This window comes from Elgaria multicarinata, chromosome 8, assembly GCF_023053635.1.
Source record: "Elgaria multicarinata webbii isolate HBS135686 ecotype San Diego chromosome 8, rElgMul1.1.pri, whole genome shotgun sequence".
NCBI lineage: Eukaryota > Metazoa > Chordata > Lepidosauria > Squamata > Anguidae > Elgaria > Elgaria multicarinata.
This window is the reverse complement of record NC_086178.1, coordinates 102666719-102684597: the sequence shown is the minus strand read 5'-3', so window position 1 is coordinate 102684597 and position 17879 is coordinate 102666719. Positions and strand designations below refer to the sequence as shown.

Genomic DNA, 17879 nt, shown 5'->3' with positions numbered 1-17879 from the left:
GAACTAGCTCATGCTGCTGACAATCAAAATGTGTTTTTAAGTCTGCACTACTGAACTATTTGTTGACATCATCTGAATAAACAGTATGAATATTTTTAGATTGGTATAAATCAATAAAGTTAATATCTTGACATTCTAATTTCTTTCCCCGCCCCTTTGACTGCCCCATTTTCTTATTCCTGGGTTGCTGCTTTATCTTGTTGCTGACTTTGATTGAAATAAAAGATTTTTGTATGATAGCAGAGTGGCAAGAGACCAAGCTACGAAACAGGAAGACTCTAGTTTGAATGTCACCCCAGCCTGAATTCCACTGACAAGCCACTCTCTCTCTCAGCCCCAGCACACACACACACACACACACACACGCCAACTCCCATCTGTAATTTGGGAATAATAATACTGATTTCTGTAACAGAGTCGTTGGAGGGTTTACAACTAGATGATACATAGGAAGCACTTTGGGTGCTTGAAAACACTGTGCAAATGTCAAGTCTTACAGTACACTAGGAGAACCCAGTTGATACAAAGTTGGACAGAGAGCTTCATCACACCAGGGTTATACTGAGCAATCACTGTGAATTACATGCAAAGGACTCAGAAGTTTTCCAGTTTATAATTTGCTTTGACTGTGAAGTGCTCCCTTGCATTCCTGCTTTAATTGTGCTTTAAAGCCAAAAGACCTGACATATTTTACTTGTTTAGGAGCGAATCATTTGTTGTTTTCCGAACGGCCACAGGAGGGGTGTAGGAGGAGGATTTGATATGTTTAAAGTACAAATTAAACAAATGCTTACATCTGCATAAGTTTTAAAGATAAAGACACCAAAATTGGCACAGTAATAGATATTAAGGAGAGCTTTAAGCATACCAAATTTGAAACAGATTGGGTCATCCGTTGATTTTTTAATGATTTTTTACATTTCCCCCCTTAAACCCTTTTCCTGGTATGCAAAGGATCTTAGGAGCGCTGCTAACAACAACAACAACAGCTTTATGCTACAGGAGATAATTCGAGGGAAGCAGGTACATGGGTTGAAGCCTAGAAAGAAGATGCCTGCCTCATTGAGAATCATGAATGGGCAGCAAATTGTCAATGGTTTAGTTCAGGCATCCCCAACCTTTTTGAGTAAATGGGCTCATTTGGAATTTCAGGAGACTGTCATGGGCACTCTCACCAAATAGCTGCCATAGTGGGGTGGGTGGAGGGGCCCATTCATAAAATGGCTGGTCACAAAACATTCATTTCTCAGGAAACAAATGATGAGTCTAAAAAAAAAGTCCCTTGCCCAAGAACCCAAGTACAAGGCAGAGACAGGGTCCAAAACACAAAACCACTTTTTTGGACCCAAGTAAAGATGGTGCTGGAAGGAAGCATTTGGCTTTGCTTCATGCCAGCCTCCCAGTTAAATAAAATAATTTAAAACATGGGCACAGGAGGGCGCTCTTGCACTCATGACCTACTTCTGAGCTTCCCATGGGCATCTGTTTGGCCACTGTAGGATCAGAATGCTGGATTAGATAGACCTTCACTCTGATCCAGCAGGGCTCTTCTTATGTTCTTAGGTCCATACCACACAGGCAGCAGCAAGCAACAAAGTCAGGTAGTTGCCTTCAGACTCTGCTTTGCTGAGGCATCTGATGCTGACCCTGGTTAGAAACAGAATGCTGCACTCTATGGCCCCATTGTCAGATTTAGATTCTTTGTATTTTCCAAACTTGCCCTAACATGTCCAGACATCTTGAAGGAGATCCTGTGTTTCATCTCTCAGATCACAGGTGGCTTCACTGTTGTCCAAAGGGATTGTTTGGGCTGCTTATGAAGGGAGGGGTGACTTTGGGTTTGCCATCAGGGCTTGGCTGTGTCCACCCCCACTCTCTCAACTCTAGCAGAAACCTTCATAAGGGAACTGCTGCTATGTTCGGTGTTTTATGCTGTCTTCAGCTCTATATCCTTTAATGAAGACATCCGCCTAAGTAGAGGCTTATTCTGTCCTACCTCTCCTAGTGCTCTGCTACCTAGAGACCACCAAGGAGGGAAGTTGCTATGGGGATGAGATAACGTTTCTTGGCTCAGGTCATGGGGCCCTGGTGAGAGGTGGTTCTTTTTGAGTGTTTCTACATGGGGCGTTTCCTTTCCTTTTTTTGTGCAACAATAGAGTAAAGAGAAGCCAAATGTTCAAGTTGAAGGATGACCTGGTTAGGTAGCGCCACCTCTGAGAAATGTGATCCTATATCGGAGTGAATGTGAGATCACAGTATAATCTCATGTCATAGAAAGCTGACACGATTTTAGATTGTGTTCATAGAAGGATCATCTCAAGATATTATAGTACTATTTTATTCATCCTTGGTAAGATGTTATTTGTATCCTACTGCCCCAGCTGTTTTGGGCAATTGCAAAATCTTCTCCTTGGAGACACTTTAGAACAGGTGTATGACCTCAGGCCCAGGTCTCAATCTGGCCTACCAGGGCTACAGGTAGTAAGAGCACTAAGATCATTGGAGGAGGTCTTGCTGGTTGTACCTAGGGTGACCCTATGAAAAGGAGGACAGGGCTCCAGTATCTTTAATAGTTGTATTGAAAAGGGAATTTCAGCAGGTGTCATTTGTATATACGGAGAACTTGGTGAAATTTCCTCTTCATCAAAGCAGTTAAAGCTACAGGAGCTATACTACAGTGAGCAGATTTAAAAGAGGGAAGGTCACCTGCAGCTTTAACTGTTGTGATGAAGAAGGAATTTCACCAGGTTCTCCGTATATACAAATGACACCTACTGAAATTCCCTTTTCTATGCAACTGTTAAACATACAGGAGCCCTGTCCTCCTTTTCAAATGGTCACCCTAGTTGTACTACGACCTGCAGACACCCATCTCACAAGAACCAGGAAGTGGGCCTTCTCCGGTGTGGCACCCAATTTATGATCTCCCTCCTGGTATCTGTGAGTCACCAGCTATAACATGTTTTAGGTACCAGCAAAAGGCCCACTTCTTTATCAAGGCCTTTTCTGAGTGAGTATGCTACCCAGTCATTTTGTTGGTAATAATGTGTTGTAGTGGTTTTAAATTGGTTTTAACAGTTAATGTTTTAGAATTGTATTTTTTTTTATTTTTCTAGTGTTTTAATTGTATTTTAATGCATATCGTGATGTATTTTAATGTTTCTAAATTTCTTGTAATTTACTTTTCTTATAAAATGCTTTTTTAAAATATGGACAGTGGTAATAATAAACAAATAAATAAATGAAGGAATGCAGCCTACATTAGTTGAACTTAGGCCTCACTGAAATAAATGGGACAGCTTAATCATGACTTCAGTCCCATCGATTTCAGTGGGGACCAATTGCAGTCCATTAGTCTGGTTCCAACCCAATGGTCTAATGGCCATACATCACGTAGGGCTGGGTCCAGGCACAGCCTTCCATTGTCAGAAGGGCTCTTCTCGCAGAAAGTGCCCCTGCCTGAATTTTGGGGATTCCCCCCCCACCTCCACAATACAGCTCACCCCATCCAGCAGGGCCCTTTGAACTTCTGTGTAACAGTTTCAGTGGAGTGGATGGGCTGCCATGGGGAGGCGGGGGCAGGGAAGTCCAGTTCCACCACCACAGTTGATCCAGCATAAACCTGACTCCAACCCATACAGTTTTGTTTCTCCCCCTTTCATAGTAAGACATCTTACCTAAGATGATCTTAGAATTGTCATTGGGGAAGTACGGGACCGCCTGGAGGTTAGACCACACTGCAATAAGTTCTTGAGGAAGCGTCACCAGTTTATTGCTTGAGAAATCTAGGTACGTGATGTTCCGGATGTACTGAGCCGCTTCGGCCGGTATGGAGGCAAGTTCATTGTTGTGCAGATCCAACAGCCTCAACTGGGGCATGCTCAGGAGGGCTTCCCACGGGAAGGCGGTTAGAGTGTTTCCATCCAGTCTCAGCTCTTGCAGCTGGCGGAGGCCCCTAAAGTTAGTCAGGCTGAGACTTGCCAAAGAGTTGTAGGGCATCCAAAGGAATTCCAAGTTGCGGAGGGAATGGAAAGACTCCCCTGGAACTCTTCGGATGGCCGTCTTCTCTATTCGGAGTTTAAATGTATCCCCTGGGAAGTTGACAGGTGTGAGCGTCATCTCTGGGTCATTGCAGAGGACAGCTCTGTTGGAACCAAAAGACTGTTGAAATTACCCTTCAAAACTTTGAAATCTTTAAATCATTTGTTATATACCTCTCCATTTCCTTTTCTGTGCCTTCCCCATTTTTACTATAGAACTTTGCTTCATTTCATAACATTTAAAGAAGTGTCAATGACTTCAGTGAATCCCTACTTGGGTATCACATATGCTCTTGTCTGACTGATGTTGTGTTCAGACAGCATGATAACCCACTTTCAAGGGTTGAGTATGGGTGGAGTGTGGGTTGTCACTGAACTGTGGGTTGTTGTTGAACTGTGGATTATTGTGCTGTCTGAAACTATCTGCAATAACAAACCATGGTTTGTTAACCATAAACAACCCACAGTTCATAACCCAAAAACAAACCATGGGTTCTCTTCATGGTTTGAAGCTAGCTTGATACCAAACCATAGTTTGTTAGCATGGCTGGGTTCAGACAGCACAATAACCCACAGTTCAACAACAAACCATGGTTCAAGGACAAGCCATACTCAAGCCATACTCAACCTATCATGCTGTCTGAACCCAGTCTGACTCTTCCCTTTTCAATTATTTCTGGGGTGTTGAGGAGAGGGGTTAATACCAAAGGCCACAATTTTATAATGGTTTGTGGAGTCAGTGACCTTTGCAAGCTACTGAGAATACAAAGCAAAGTGTGTCCAAGGCCGTTGCTAGATGAGGAGTTAGCGCGGTGTGAGGCCCGGTCTCGCTGCTGTGCATCCAGATGACGCACAGGGGATCCCGGGGTCAGGCTGGGCTAAGTCCTCCCTTGACCCGGGATAAGCGGATCCGCTTATGGCCCGGCTTTTCCGCAGCCCTGGACTGAAGCCGGGGCTGCGGAAGGTCTAGCAGGGTCTGTGGCTTTTCCCAGCTGCTCGCTTACTTGCGAGTAGCTGGGAGAAGCCACGCACTCGGCACAGCATTCTATAGGAGCACTGTGCCCATCAGGCCAGGGGGGGATCACGGGGGGGAGATGGGGGCTGGGGGAAAGAGAGGACCCAGCAGGAGAGAGGGGGGGAGAAGAACAGGGACAGGCATGGCGGACGGGGGACAGGCATGGCGAGTGGGGATGGGGGATGGGCATGTCAAGTGGGGACGGGGGACAGGCATGGTGAGCGGTGGCAACGGGGGATGGGCGAGCGAGCGGGCAGGAGGGCATCAGGCATTGTGGGGGGAAATCAGGGGCAGGGGGAGCGGGGAACCCTTTATTTTTTAAAAAAAATACTTGCTGTTCCGTTGGTGCGCTCCTGCGCACATGGCCCTTTACAGGAGAAAAAAATGGAGGATGTCTTACGTGTGGACATCCGTGCTACTTCTAGCACAGCCTGGCCCCTCCTCCCACACAGATTATCTGGTAGGTCTAGCAAGGCCCCAAGTTAGATAATTGGTCCACCTGAACCAAGGGTGTTAAACTGCTTTCAGCCCAAGGAGTGAATTCAGTTTTGGGGAATCCCTCAGGAGTTACAGTCCAATGATGAGTGGTGCAAAAGGGCAGGGTCAATGGCAAACGGGTAAACAAAAATACCAGCATCTTCCAGCTTAAAGTGCTTATTGTCAGCAACTCAGCCTGAGGAGAAGCATTTCAGCCTTTTAGAATGGGAGAAAGCCGCCCAAAACACGAGAAACTGCCAAATGAATGGTAAGCAGGGAAATGGGGTGGGGTCAGGGGAAGGGAGCATATCTACCTGGGGAGCCCCAGCAGGCCGGATTTGGCCCCCAGGCCTGAGGTCCTCTAGCCCTGATCTAGACCACTATTGCCTTCCCCAACTAGCTATGGCTCTTCAGAATTTTCCCAGTCTTCCTATCTAGATCCTTTGACTGGAGGTAACAGGGTGAACATTGAATTTTAACATGAGGGATATAACTTTGTGGGGAGATCTTGAAGAGGGGAAGAGATTTCAAGGAGTCAAGATTCTCACTAAGGTTGCAAGTCTCTCTCTGTGTGTGTGTGTGTGTGTGTGTGTGTGTGAGAGAGAGAGAGAGAGAGAGAGAGAGAGAGAGGTGAGGTTGAATAAGAGAGGGTTAATGGTCAAAGCATTCATCAGGTCAGGTCTGATCAGGCACATCATTTTTTAATGTCAAGTACAGGTAAGGTTATCAGAGAAATCCACAATGGAATCTAATAAATTTGGATTTTTATGAATCCAACCTGCAGATTCTGCTCCTGACTGGCATTTCCCCAGTTGGGTGAATGCTGTGGACTTGCAGGCCATTTTTCTAATTTTCCAGAATTTTGCACAAATTTAGTAATAGAAAAATACACCATTTTTAAAAAAATGGCTGAAAATGAACATTTTCCCCATAAGCTAAATTGTGAAGATGTGCATTTGGGGAGGATTTGTAGATTTGGGGGGGGGGGGGGCATTTGCACATTTTTTGCAATTGATGTATGAATTTGGTGAAGTACAAATTTGCGCAAACTCAGAAACTAAAAAAACAAACCCACAATTCCATTGATGAGCAGCGAATGACAGAACGAAAGGTGCCTGACAATCCATGAAATGCAAATGGAACAGATTTTACAAAATCCGTACATCCCTAAGTACACACAATACATCGCCATGGAAAAATAGAGATCTGATGCATGAGCAGTGGACTTCAGGCTGTCTCTTGGAGTATTTAAGCCAGCCTGTTGATGGGAGTTGTAGCCCAAGACATCTGGAAGGTACCAGGTTGAGGAAGGCCTCTTTAAGCGAAGCGTCCACCTGCACACAATCTGTATCTTTGTAAATAAATACTAAACGCCAATATGCATCCAGTGACCTTCTTTCCAAGGAAACCAAACCTGGCTAAGTGCTGTGCTCCTGGAGTGACTACTCAAAACACACAAAAGCAGTGTGGTTTTAGGAATGTTTATTGCACTTTCTTTTTATACCTCCCAATAGCTATGCCAATGTAAGCAGCACAGATCCAAAAGTCACCCTTTTTAAAAGAAATCAATTTGTGCCTTTGGGCAGTCAGTCTAGTACGTAGGGCCATTTTGGACGGAACCCATCAGTTCAAGAGATGACATTTTATGCATCTGTCCCATGAAAAATTATGCTATGATAAATTTGCTTTCATTTTTAAACGGTCACAGGTCTCCTTGTTTTTGCAAAATAGAAACTAATGCAGCTAAACCTTTGGAAAACCAAAGGTGAAATTATTGGCTACAGCCCAGTGCTAGTTCCAGTTTGGGGTGGGTGGGTTACTCGGGCAAGTTGCCCTCCCTTCCTTCTTGCCGCATCCACTGGCTCGCTTGCTGCTGGTGGTCATTATTCCTACTTCTGCCCAGACAGAAAGAGAAGACAAGCAAGGAGTCCTCCGCTGCAGCTGTTCCTCCTGCTGGTTCACATTGTTTGCAGGGATTCTCCCTCTGGCCAGACGGGGCAGATTAGGTGAACAGGTGGCAATGGCATTGGCAGGAGGCGCATCAAACAGGGTCAGGGAGTTCTGAAGTTAGCAATGGAGCCCCTGCTGAGGTGTGGGCCTCAGCCTGGGCCCAACAGTGCCAACCTCTGCTGCCAACCGTGGCACAACTCAGTTCAAGCTAAGCACTTATTTATTTTTATCCCCTCGGTTCCCAAAGGGAGAGATAGGAAATCCAAGCTTAGCCATGTTTGCTTGGAAATCATTCCTATTGAAATGCAAGTACGTATGCTTTGGATCACAAACTTATACGCATGCACCATACACTAGAATCAATAGAAGTTCAAAGTATTTACATTTTGCTGGCTCCTGCCTATTATCCCTATAATGCTGGGGAAAATAAACTAGCTAGTCTTCTTTAATATGTCCACATTTAGGGATCACTTTCCACATAAACCTGTATGCCGCAGAACTCCTGTGCACTGCAGAAAGTTCTAGGGCTGTTTCTTGGGCCCAGACTGAGTTCACATGGGCCACTGACCAGACCTTGTCTTATGTAAATTGAGAGTGTACCCTGCAATATCTTTAATGCACTTACGTAGCTGCACACTGTGGGAGAACATTGACAGTAGGGTTTTTTCCTGGGAACCTGGACTGCCATTAGGGAACCGCTGCTAAGCTTCCAAGGAATCCCAAGATGCCCCAGTACATTGGCAGAAGATTGCTGTCTCCAAGCCTGTTGAGACCTTGAGGCTTGAAGACCATAAGAACTGCCCTGCCACGAGGCTGGGAAGACTTCAGAGCTGGTGAGAGAAGAGAACTGGGGGATAGGACTGCTCTACCATCCACAGCAGCCTGCTGCTTGTGCCACTGCCCCGCCCACCTCCCAGTTCCATTGATTGCTGAGTGGAGCCAACTGCCAAGGTTCTCTCCAGCCAATTGGCAGAAGAGTGCTGTCTCCAAGCCTGTTCAGACCTTGAGGCTTGAAGACCATAAGAACTGCCCTGCCACGAGGCGGCAGGCCGCCCTGGTCAGGGCGTCCCCAAAGGGGGTGCGCCCCTTTGGTTTGCCCCTTTGGGATGCCGTGAGGGTGATTCTCTTTTTCTCTCTCTTCCCCTGGGCTGTCAACTCGCTGCTTCTTTGAAACATTACCTCGGTTGTGTGAGAAGAGTTTCCCTGAGTGAGAGCAGGGATCTCATGGGAAGTGATATAATTACTTCTTGTGTCCTCCCCACCCTGAGTGAGAGGCAGAGGTTGGGGGCTTCACCAATTATAGCTGCTTCATCTGCCCAACGTGAGAGGCTGTGGTACTTGAAGCAGGAGGCTCCCCTGTGTGAGAGGGGGAGGAGTGTGGCCACACATCAGGTAGTAGTAGAATTAGCAGTTACTAAGATAGGGAGATTGTGGGGGCGGGGGAAAGCACTTTATCACTTAGTTGGTAGTAGCCTGATGTCCATCTGTGACCAGTGGCTGGTTACCACAAGTAAGAAATGTGACTGTGTTGTTTGTATGACTGAGTGTGGGTTTGAATGGTGAGTGAGTGCATAGGTGGTGTAGCTAAAGATGTTTTGGGGAAGCCGTGATTCAGGGACACATGGAGGGGGAGCCACTATTCCAGTGATTTGGGGCAGAAGGAGATATGGCAGGAGGAAGGGGTTGCAACATCAGCGTAGAACAGGTTTCAGGTGTCTTCACACTGTTCCCCTTCTACCCTCCTCCTCTAGTTCTCATGTACCTGGTAGCTCATCCACTGAGCCCTCCTTCCTTGTGGTGCTACTCCTTAATGCCAGGTCAGTCCGCAATAAGACCTCTCTTATTCATGATTTAATCCTGGATGAGAGGGCTGACCTGGCGTGCATTACTGAGACTTGGGTGGGTGAGCTGGGTGGGGTTGATCTGACTCATCTCTGCCCATCCGGGTACTCAGTGCAGCACCAACATAGATTGGAGGGACGGGGTGGGGGGGGTCGCCGTGATTCATAGATCTTCCATCTCTATCACCAGGAAACCACTCCATCTTGGAGCAGGCCTTGAGGGTTTGCACCTGGTGTTGGGCCAGAGAGACAGATTGGGGATGCTGCTGGTATACCGCCCACCCTGCTGCCCGGCATCCTCCCTGACTGAGCTGGCGGAGGCAGTCTCGAGTGTGGTGTTGGAGGAACCCAGGACGGTGGTTCTGGGCGACTTCAACTTTCATGCTGAGGCTGTCTCTGGGGCTCTGGCTCGGGACTTTATGGCCTCCATGACAACCATTGGGCTGTCTCAGTTTGTCATTGGCCCAACACATAAAGCAGGGCATTCCCTTGATTTGGTTTTTGCTCCAAGCTGTGAGATGGGTAGTCTGAAGATTGGGGGGTGGGGTCCAAGTAACCCCATTGTCATGGTCAGACCATTTCTTGGTGAGATTTGAACTCACGGCGTTACTACCCTCCTGCAAGGGTGAGGGACCCATTCGGATGGTCCGCCCCAGGAGAATGATGGAATCCAATGGATTTCTGAATGCTCTTGGGGATTTTCCAGTGGAGAGAGATGGTGATCCAGCCGAGGCCCTAGCCTCACTGTGGAATGGTGAGATGCGGAGGGCCATCGACTTGATTGCACCTGAGTGTCCTCTCCGGTCCTGTAGAGCCTGCTCTGCTCCTTGGTATACTAAGGAGTTGCGGTCAATGAGGCTGGACGTCGGCTGGAGCGCAAATGGCGCAAGACTCGAAGCGAAGATGACCGAGCACGCTGTAGAGCGCATAATCGTGCCTATTGCGTGGCAGTGTGTGCAGCAAAGAAGGCTTATTTTGCTGCCTGCATTGCGTCCTCGAGTAGCCGTCCAGTGGAGCTCTTCCGGGTGGTCCGGGGGCTGCTAACATCCTCCCCAGCAAATGGGGCCCTGGCTCCGTCAAGGACCCGCTGTGACCTTTTTGCATCACACTTTGAGGACAAGATCGCTTCTCTCCGCAGCGAGCTTGACGTTGTTTTTAGTGCAGCTCCAGTTGAGGTGTCCGATGCCACCATCTGCCCAATTTTGTGGGATCAGTTCCAGTTATTGCGGCCTGATGATGTGGACAAGGTGCTTGCAGCAGTGCGACCGACCACTTGCCCTCTCGATCCCTGTCCCTCCTGGCTTATAAAAGCAAGCCGAGGGGGTCTGACTGGGTGGGTCCAAGGGGTGATAAATGCTTCCCTCCGGGAAGGGGTGGTCCCTGCTGTCCTTAAGGAGGCAGTAGTGCGACCACTCCTGAAGAAGCCCACCCTGGATCCGATGGTATTAGGCAACTACCGCCCAGTTGCTAACACTCCTTTTTTAGGGAAGGTACTTGAGAGGGTTGTGGCGGAGCAACTGCAGGCACTCTTGGAGGATACTGATTATCTAGATCCATTCCAGTCTGGGTTCCGATCTGGTTACAGGACTGAATCAGCCTTGGTCGCCCTGATGGATGACCTTTATCGAGAGAGGGACAGGGGGAATGCAACCCTGTTAATCCTGCTTGATCTCTCGGCGGCTTTTGATACCATTGACCATGGTATCCTCCTGGATCGACTCCGTGGGATGGGCATCGGAAGCACTGTGTTACAGTGGTTCCGGTCCTACCTACGGGGTCGTTTTCAGAGAGTAGCATTGGGTGACCACTCCTCAGCCTCCTGGCAATTGAGCTATGGAGTGCCGCAGGGCACCATCTTGTCCCCAATGTTATTTAACATCTATATGAAGCCGTTGGGAGCGGTCATTAGGGGATTTGGAGCTAAATGCCATCAATACGCTGATGACACGCAGCTCTGTCTCCCTGTGACAACTGAATCAGGTGAGGCTGTACAAGTCCTGGACCAGTGCCTAGACTCAGTAATGGGCTGGATGAGGGCCAATAAACTGAGACTGAATCCTGGCAAGACAGAAGCCCTGTGGGTGAGTGGTTCCCGAGTCCGGGAGACAGGCTCATTGCCTGTTCTGGATGGGGTTACTCTGCCTCTGAAAGAACAGGTTCGTAGTTTGGGGGTACTCTTAGACCCATTTCTGTCGTTGGAGGCTCAAGTAGCCGCCACGGCTCGGAGTGCCTTTTACCATCTTCGGTTGGTTCGCCAACTACGGCCTCTCCTGGACAGGGATAGCTTGACCACGGTGGTACAGGCATTGGTAACCTCAAGATTGGATTACTGCAACGCGCTCTATGTGGGGCTGCCCTTGAAGCTGCTCTGGAAGCTGGAGCTAGTGCAGAATGCTGCAGCTCGGCTGTTGTCTGGAGCTGCCCCTTTCCAGCATGTAACTCCTCTGCTGAGGGAACTGCACTGGCTGCCTATTCGCTACCGGGCCAGGTTTAAGGTTCTTGTACTTGTGTACAAAGCCCTAAACAACTTGGGACCAGGATACCTGAGAGAGCGCCTTCTCCCTTACCACTGAGGTCATCTGAGGGCCTGCTCCTGGTGGTTCCACCTAGATCCATCCTCCGATTGGAATCCACCAGGGGAAGAGCCTTCAGCGTGGTGGCGCCCCTCCTGTGGAATTCCCTGCCTCTGGAGGTCAGGCAGGCTCCAACTTTGTACTCCTTTCGGCACCTCCTGAAAACATCTTTATTCCAAGAAGCCTTTCTTTAACATGCAGCCTTGGATTTCTGTGTTGTTGTTGTTGTTTGCTTCTTTTTAAATTTTGTTTTAACTGTTTTATTCTGTTTTTATTTTCATTTTTACCTTATACACCGCTCCAAAAATTTCCAATGGGGAGCAGTATATAAATATTCTAAATAAATAAATAAATAATACATGAAACCATTGCCTTAAGAAATCCTGATAACAGTTGTTTACACTCACTTAAAGGATTCTGAACCTCTCAATTTATATAATTCTTTGCTCTGTGTTCCCTTCTTTGAATGTATCATTGGTCGGGTCACAGACCAGGGTCTCTCCTGGGGTGGCCCCCATCTTGCCTATGCAGATCTGTCAAGCCACTTCCTTCCTTTCTGCTGCCAGGTCAATACATTTTTTATGTAAAAGAGCTTTTGACAACTGTTGCTGATATATATATGTGTGTGTGTGTGTGTGTGTGTGTGTGTGTGTGTGTGTGTATGTGTGTATATATATATATATATATATATATATATATATATATATATATATATTAGGGGTGTGCACAGACCCCCCAATCTGCTTCATGGCCCGATCCGGAAAATCCGCTCTGCAGAGCGAGATCTGGCTTTGCCGCCGTCACTATATGGACGGCGGCGGCGCAAGATTAGCCACCCACCCACCCCGCTCCCTTACCTTCCTCTGTTGCGGGCTTCAATTGAGGCCCCGGTTGAAGCCAGAAGAGGCCTCTGCCTTCACTTCCGGCTTCAAACGGGGCCTCAATTGAAGCCCGCAATGGAGGAAGGTAAGCGTCCTTCCTCCCTGCTCCCTTACCTGGCGCCGCTGCCGCTGGTGCCACATGGATTGCGGCGCCAGCGGCGCCAGGTAGGCCAGGCCCCCGCCCCTGCCCCCGCCCCCTTACCTTCCTCCATCGCGGGCTTTAATTGAGGCCCCAGTTGAAGCCAGAAGAGGCCTTGGCCTTCACTTCCGGCTTCAACCGGGGCCTCAATTGAAGCTTGCGATGGAGGAAGGTAAGCGTCCCTCCTCCCTGCTCCCTTACCTGGCGCCGCCGGTGCTGCTGCATGGATGGTGGCACCGGCGGCGCCAGGTAGGCCAGGCCCCCGCCTCTGCCCCCGCCCCCTCACCTTCTTCCATCGCGGGCTTCAATTGAGGCCCCGGTTGAAGCCGGAAGAGGCCTCAGCCTTCACTTCCGGCTTCAACCAGGGCCTCAATTGAAGCCCGCGATGGAGGAAGGTAAGTGTCCCTCCTCCCTGCTCCCTTACCTTGCGCTGCTGCCGCCGCCGCATGGATGGCGGCGCCGGCAGTGCCAGATGAGTCCCCCTCCCCCCCACTTACCTGCAGGCGAAGCTCTGGATTGAGGCGATCCTCTTCGCCTCAATCCGCAGCCCCCCTGGCTCTCTTCGCCTCTGCCTTTTCCGGAGGTGAATTAGGCCACCTCGCTCCTGCTTCTCTGAACCAAAGAGAAGCGGAGCACATCCCTAATGTATATATTCCATCAGCTCTTGCTGTTTCAGTCATGTTTCTGTGGATTCTTCTATTATATTGAATAGCATTTCAACAGGATTCATAGCTGCTTATTTTAGCATGTAGAAAGTTTATAAACTCTTTCATCTGTATTATTTAATTAATGGATTCAAAATATTTCGTTCCAGTCTTTTTGAGATACCAAAATTACAAAAGCAGTTCCCAACAGCCTGACATTCCAAGAACCAGTATCCACTATGAGCTTATTGTGCAGATAAAAGCAGAATTGAGTCTCAATGGTTGGGGGCCCCTAGGGCAGGGATCAAGCTCAGCTTCATCCCAAAGGTGTCCCTGATTGCTCCCGTTTACTTTCTCCCACATAAATGAACCGTTGTCATCCATTCCTAGTGGGGAGAAATGAAGGGCTCCATTTGAGGACACTGTTGCAGTGAGACTGTGTTTTCAGTGTGGAACAGTCATCACCTGGGGCAGCGACTCCCATCATCCCCAGCCAACATGGCCAAGGGGGTGATGGGAGTTGCTGTCCATCACATCTGGAAGACTGCCCGGTTGAGAGAGGCTGTCCTAGGCATTCATATATAATAAACTGCTAGAGTTGGTAAGACCTTTTCTAACGCCTGGCGCTGAAACACAGTACTATAAAATGTGTGTCCATTGTTGGACAAAGACATCTTGAAGCAGCTTTCTCCAGTGTCTGCCTAACTTTAGGAAGAACGTCCTACTGTTTTGAATCCATTTAACTCCATTATTCTACGTCTTGCTTATAATATTCTAGTCACCCCAAAGGCTCGATAAAGGATCTGCATGGGAACTAGATTTTAGTTCCTTGAACAGTAGCTACAGAACATTTACATAAGCCAGTGGCTTATTTACCAGAAACGCAGCCCTGGTTGATAATACTCTTATAGCATTTGTATTTTACAGCAAACAAACGTCATTTTTTAGTGAGTTGCCAAAGATCCACATTACATGCGACAATTGAAGATCTGTGATTTCTTTCATTTTTATTATTGGACTAAAAATCTGCTGCACACGCCAGACACATATGACACGTGTGTGTGTGTGTGTGTGTGTGTGTAGCTGTGCGTGCATATAGAGACTATTAGCGAGGAAATTGCTCATTCAATCAAACATTATTTCAACACACCAGGCAGCCTTAAGCAAACCATTATTTATCACGCTAAGAAATCCACTTGCAATTCGGAAATAACAATTCTAAGCAGCCTTACAGGGGCTGTTAAAAAGATTGGTAGGGTACGAAACTAAGCGTACAAGTGAAAATCAACAAGGAATGTTGCTGTCCCACAAATCTGTCCGACTGCCCACTAAAACACATCCAGTCTTGTTCTATGCTTGCAAATATTTTCAGTAAAATATTTTGTATGAACTATATGTAAGCCCTACTGGGGAAAATGAAGACATATTTCTGTTCTTTTTATACTGAATTGAAATAATTCTTAAATGCTTGGAATAAACATCATGCCATAGTTTGTTTGTTTTTTTTAAAAAAAATATTCATCTAGAAGACCAGTAACAAAATAAAATATATAACTAGTGTTTAAACCTTTAAAAAAGTCCAGAATTATGTTTTGTCGCAGTCCAACATAGCTTTTAAAAGCTTATTTCCTTTGCATACATTTTTCAAAAGCTCAATTTAAGTCCGCACCCCCAACATTGTACTAATGTTAATTACATTGCTTCTGCCTTGGTATAGAAAATCATCAAATGCCGTCTCTGAAATCAGATTACAGTTTGCTCTGCAGCTAATCCTACAGCACATAAAGCCGTAGTACAAAGTGATTGAGAAAATAGCATTTGCAACGAAGAGCCATGGAGCAACCAATGTCTACTTGAGGTTTCTGCTCAGGCAGTACACTAGACATGTACTTTTAAAAAAAACTCCACCAAATGATGCTTTGAACCCATTGAGAAATAATTTTTAAAAACCCAACAGTTGCAAACTTACCTTGCTTTTGTTCCTTCACTGATACTGTGGAAAGAGCAGCTACATTGCGAAGGGCAAGAACAGAGAGCCAACGGCAGCCCCCCAAACATTAGGCAACAAACCAAGCCCACCGTGACCCACATTGCTACCGGGACATGAGAATGGCACCAGGATCCTAGACAAAGTAGAGGAGGTTGTTCTCTATTGTTTGATCCATGGGACCGGTCACATCTTGTTAACGTGCCTTCGTCTTCTGTCACACAGTGATCTTCCAGCCCGCACTGAAGCCATCAGATAAAAACGGATAGGCAGGGGATTAAGGATGGGGTTATTTTCATGTAGGTGCTTATGCTTCCTGGAACCACAGAGAGGTCTCGTTCTGCTTCCCCCGATATCAAATGGCTCACCATGATGCACGAATTGGAATCGCGCAATGGAGACAATTTTAAAACATCGTTCTTTTTAGAAGCTTATTGTAATGGAGAGATCATTGCATTCTCATCATATTGCTCTAGTTTGGAGCATTTTCTTTCCAAAGCCGATGACAGAGAGAGAAAATGTCCGTAGTCTAGCCTTAACATGGTCTCAATCTTGGCCCAATGCAAAACAACTTGCAGATTTTTCACATAAATGAGTAATTAAGAAATTATTATTATTATTATTATTATTATTATTATTATTATTATTATTATTATTTCTTACCCGCCTCTCCATTTTGATTGAGGCGGGGAACAACGGTAAATATAAACTATATAAAACTGAATTAAGAACATAATATACATTGTTAAAACATCCTAAAAACATTGTAAAAACTTCCTAAAATCCCACTGGATAGGCCTGCCGGAAGAGATCAGTCTCGATAGCTTTCTTGAATGCTAATAGATTGTCAAGTTGACGAGTCTTCTCCGGCAGGCCATTCTACTGTCTGGGAGCAGCGGAGGAGAAGGCCCTCTGGGTAATACTTGTCAGCCTAACTTTGACTGACTGAAGTAGATTCTTCCCAGAGGACCTGAGTGTGCAGGGCAGATTGTACAGGAGAAGGTGATCCTGCAGGTAGCCTGGACCCAAACCATGTAGGGCTTTAAAGGTGATAACCAACACTTTATACTTCGCCCGGATATGAGCTGCAACTTGTGAGCTTGAAAATCTCTGGTTTAAATCTTGTCTATCAGAGCAATCTTATGCAAGGGTGGGGGAGAGTGAAGTGATGGGAAATACTCCACTTGCAAAGACCTGCTGGCTCACTCTGGCCGAGGCAATTGGTGGGGAATTTTTTTTTATTTCTCTGGCATTTTTTAAAAAAAATCCCCTATTGGTTTCAATGGAAGTAAAACAAACTACATCAACTCCAGACTGGCATAGTTAACAGGCCCAATCCTGGAACCTCCCAAAGAAGCATGAGAGCTTTGGATCCAGGAGATCCAAGACAATCCACACCACACCACTGGAACACCCTATTTTGCAGCCTAATGCCAGCAGTACTCCTACACCCACATAGGGTGGCCACTTATGAACTACCAACAAAGAGTACAAAAGAGGGTGCTGATTTGCATAAAATATGCATATGCTAATGCATATGTATAGATTCAAATTTAGAAATAATTATTATAATTTAAATAGCCATAAAGGACGTCTAACCATAGTGTGGAAGACTGTGACCTGGTGTCATGTGTGCCTTGTTCACTGCTGTCCAGGTGCTGTTGATGGGCAACTTCAAAGTCCAGTTTGTCCTTTTGATGGCTCTTTATTTTTAAACCAGACTTGGACAGGTCAGCCTTCAAACAGAAGTCTGTTCTCTGTGAAATAGGAAACCTGGTTATGCATGGAGGTTTGTTGAGGCTGCTGGGTTGCCACACAGGCTTAGCTGCTTTAAAAAAACCATATTTTTATTGCAAAATTTCAACAAAAGAAAAGTAAGACAGAAAAAAATGTAGCTACATAGATTTGACTACATCAGTTTCAATGTATTCGTGTGTGTGTGTGTGTGTGTGTGTGTGTGTGTGTGTGTGTGTGTGTGTGAAAATACAGGTTTTTAATAACTATATATTAACTTCAACAAAAGTAGACCTGAGAGAATGCCTTCTCCCTTACCAACCTGCCTGGTCGTCACTGAAGTCATCCGAGGGCCTGCTCCTGTTGGTTCCACATAGATCCATCCTCGGATTGGAATCCACCAGGGGAAGAGCCTTCAGCGTGGTGGCCCCCCTCCTGTGGAATTCCCTGCCTCTGGAGGTCAGGCAGGCGCCAACCTTGTACTCCTTTCGGCGCCTCCTGAAAACATCTTTATTCCAAGAAGCCTTTCCTTAATATGCAGCCTTGAATCTGTTTTTGCTTCTTTTAAATTTTGTTTTAACTGATTTATTCAGTTTTT

The 17879-nt window shown here is 46.6% G+C and overlaps 1 protein-coding gene across 1 annotated transcript in view; it reads right to left on the bottom strand.

Moving 5' to 3' along the window:
• The window catches only part of LRIT1 (leucine rich repeat, Ig-like and transmembrane domains 1), a 28162-nt gene extending 12511 nt beyond the window's left edge, over window positions 1-15651 (bottom strand). Inside the window, exons 1-2 of the mRNA XM_063131652.1 lie at window positions 15530-15651; window positions 3678-4144 (exon numbers count right to left, since the gene is read on the bottom strand). Of these exons, the coding sequence (XP_062987722.1) occupies window positions 3678-4144; window positions 15530-15651 (589 nt within the window). The remainder of the gene's footprint in view (window positions 1-3677; window positions 4145-15529) is intronic.
• Between the last annotated feature and the right edge of the window lie 2228 nt (window positions 15652-17879).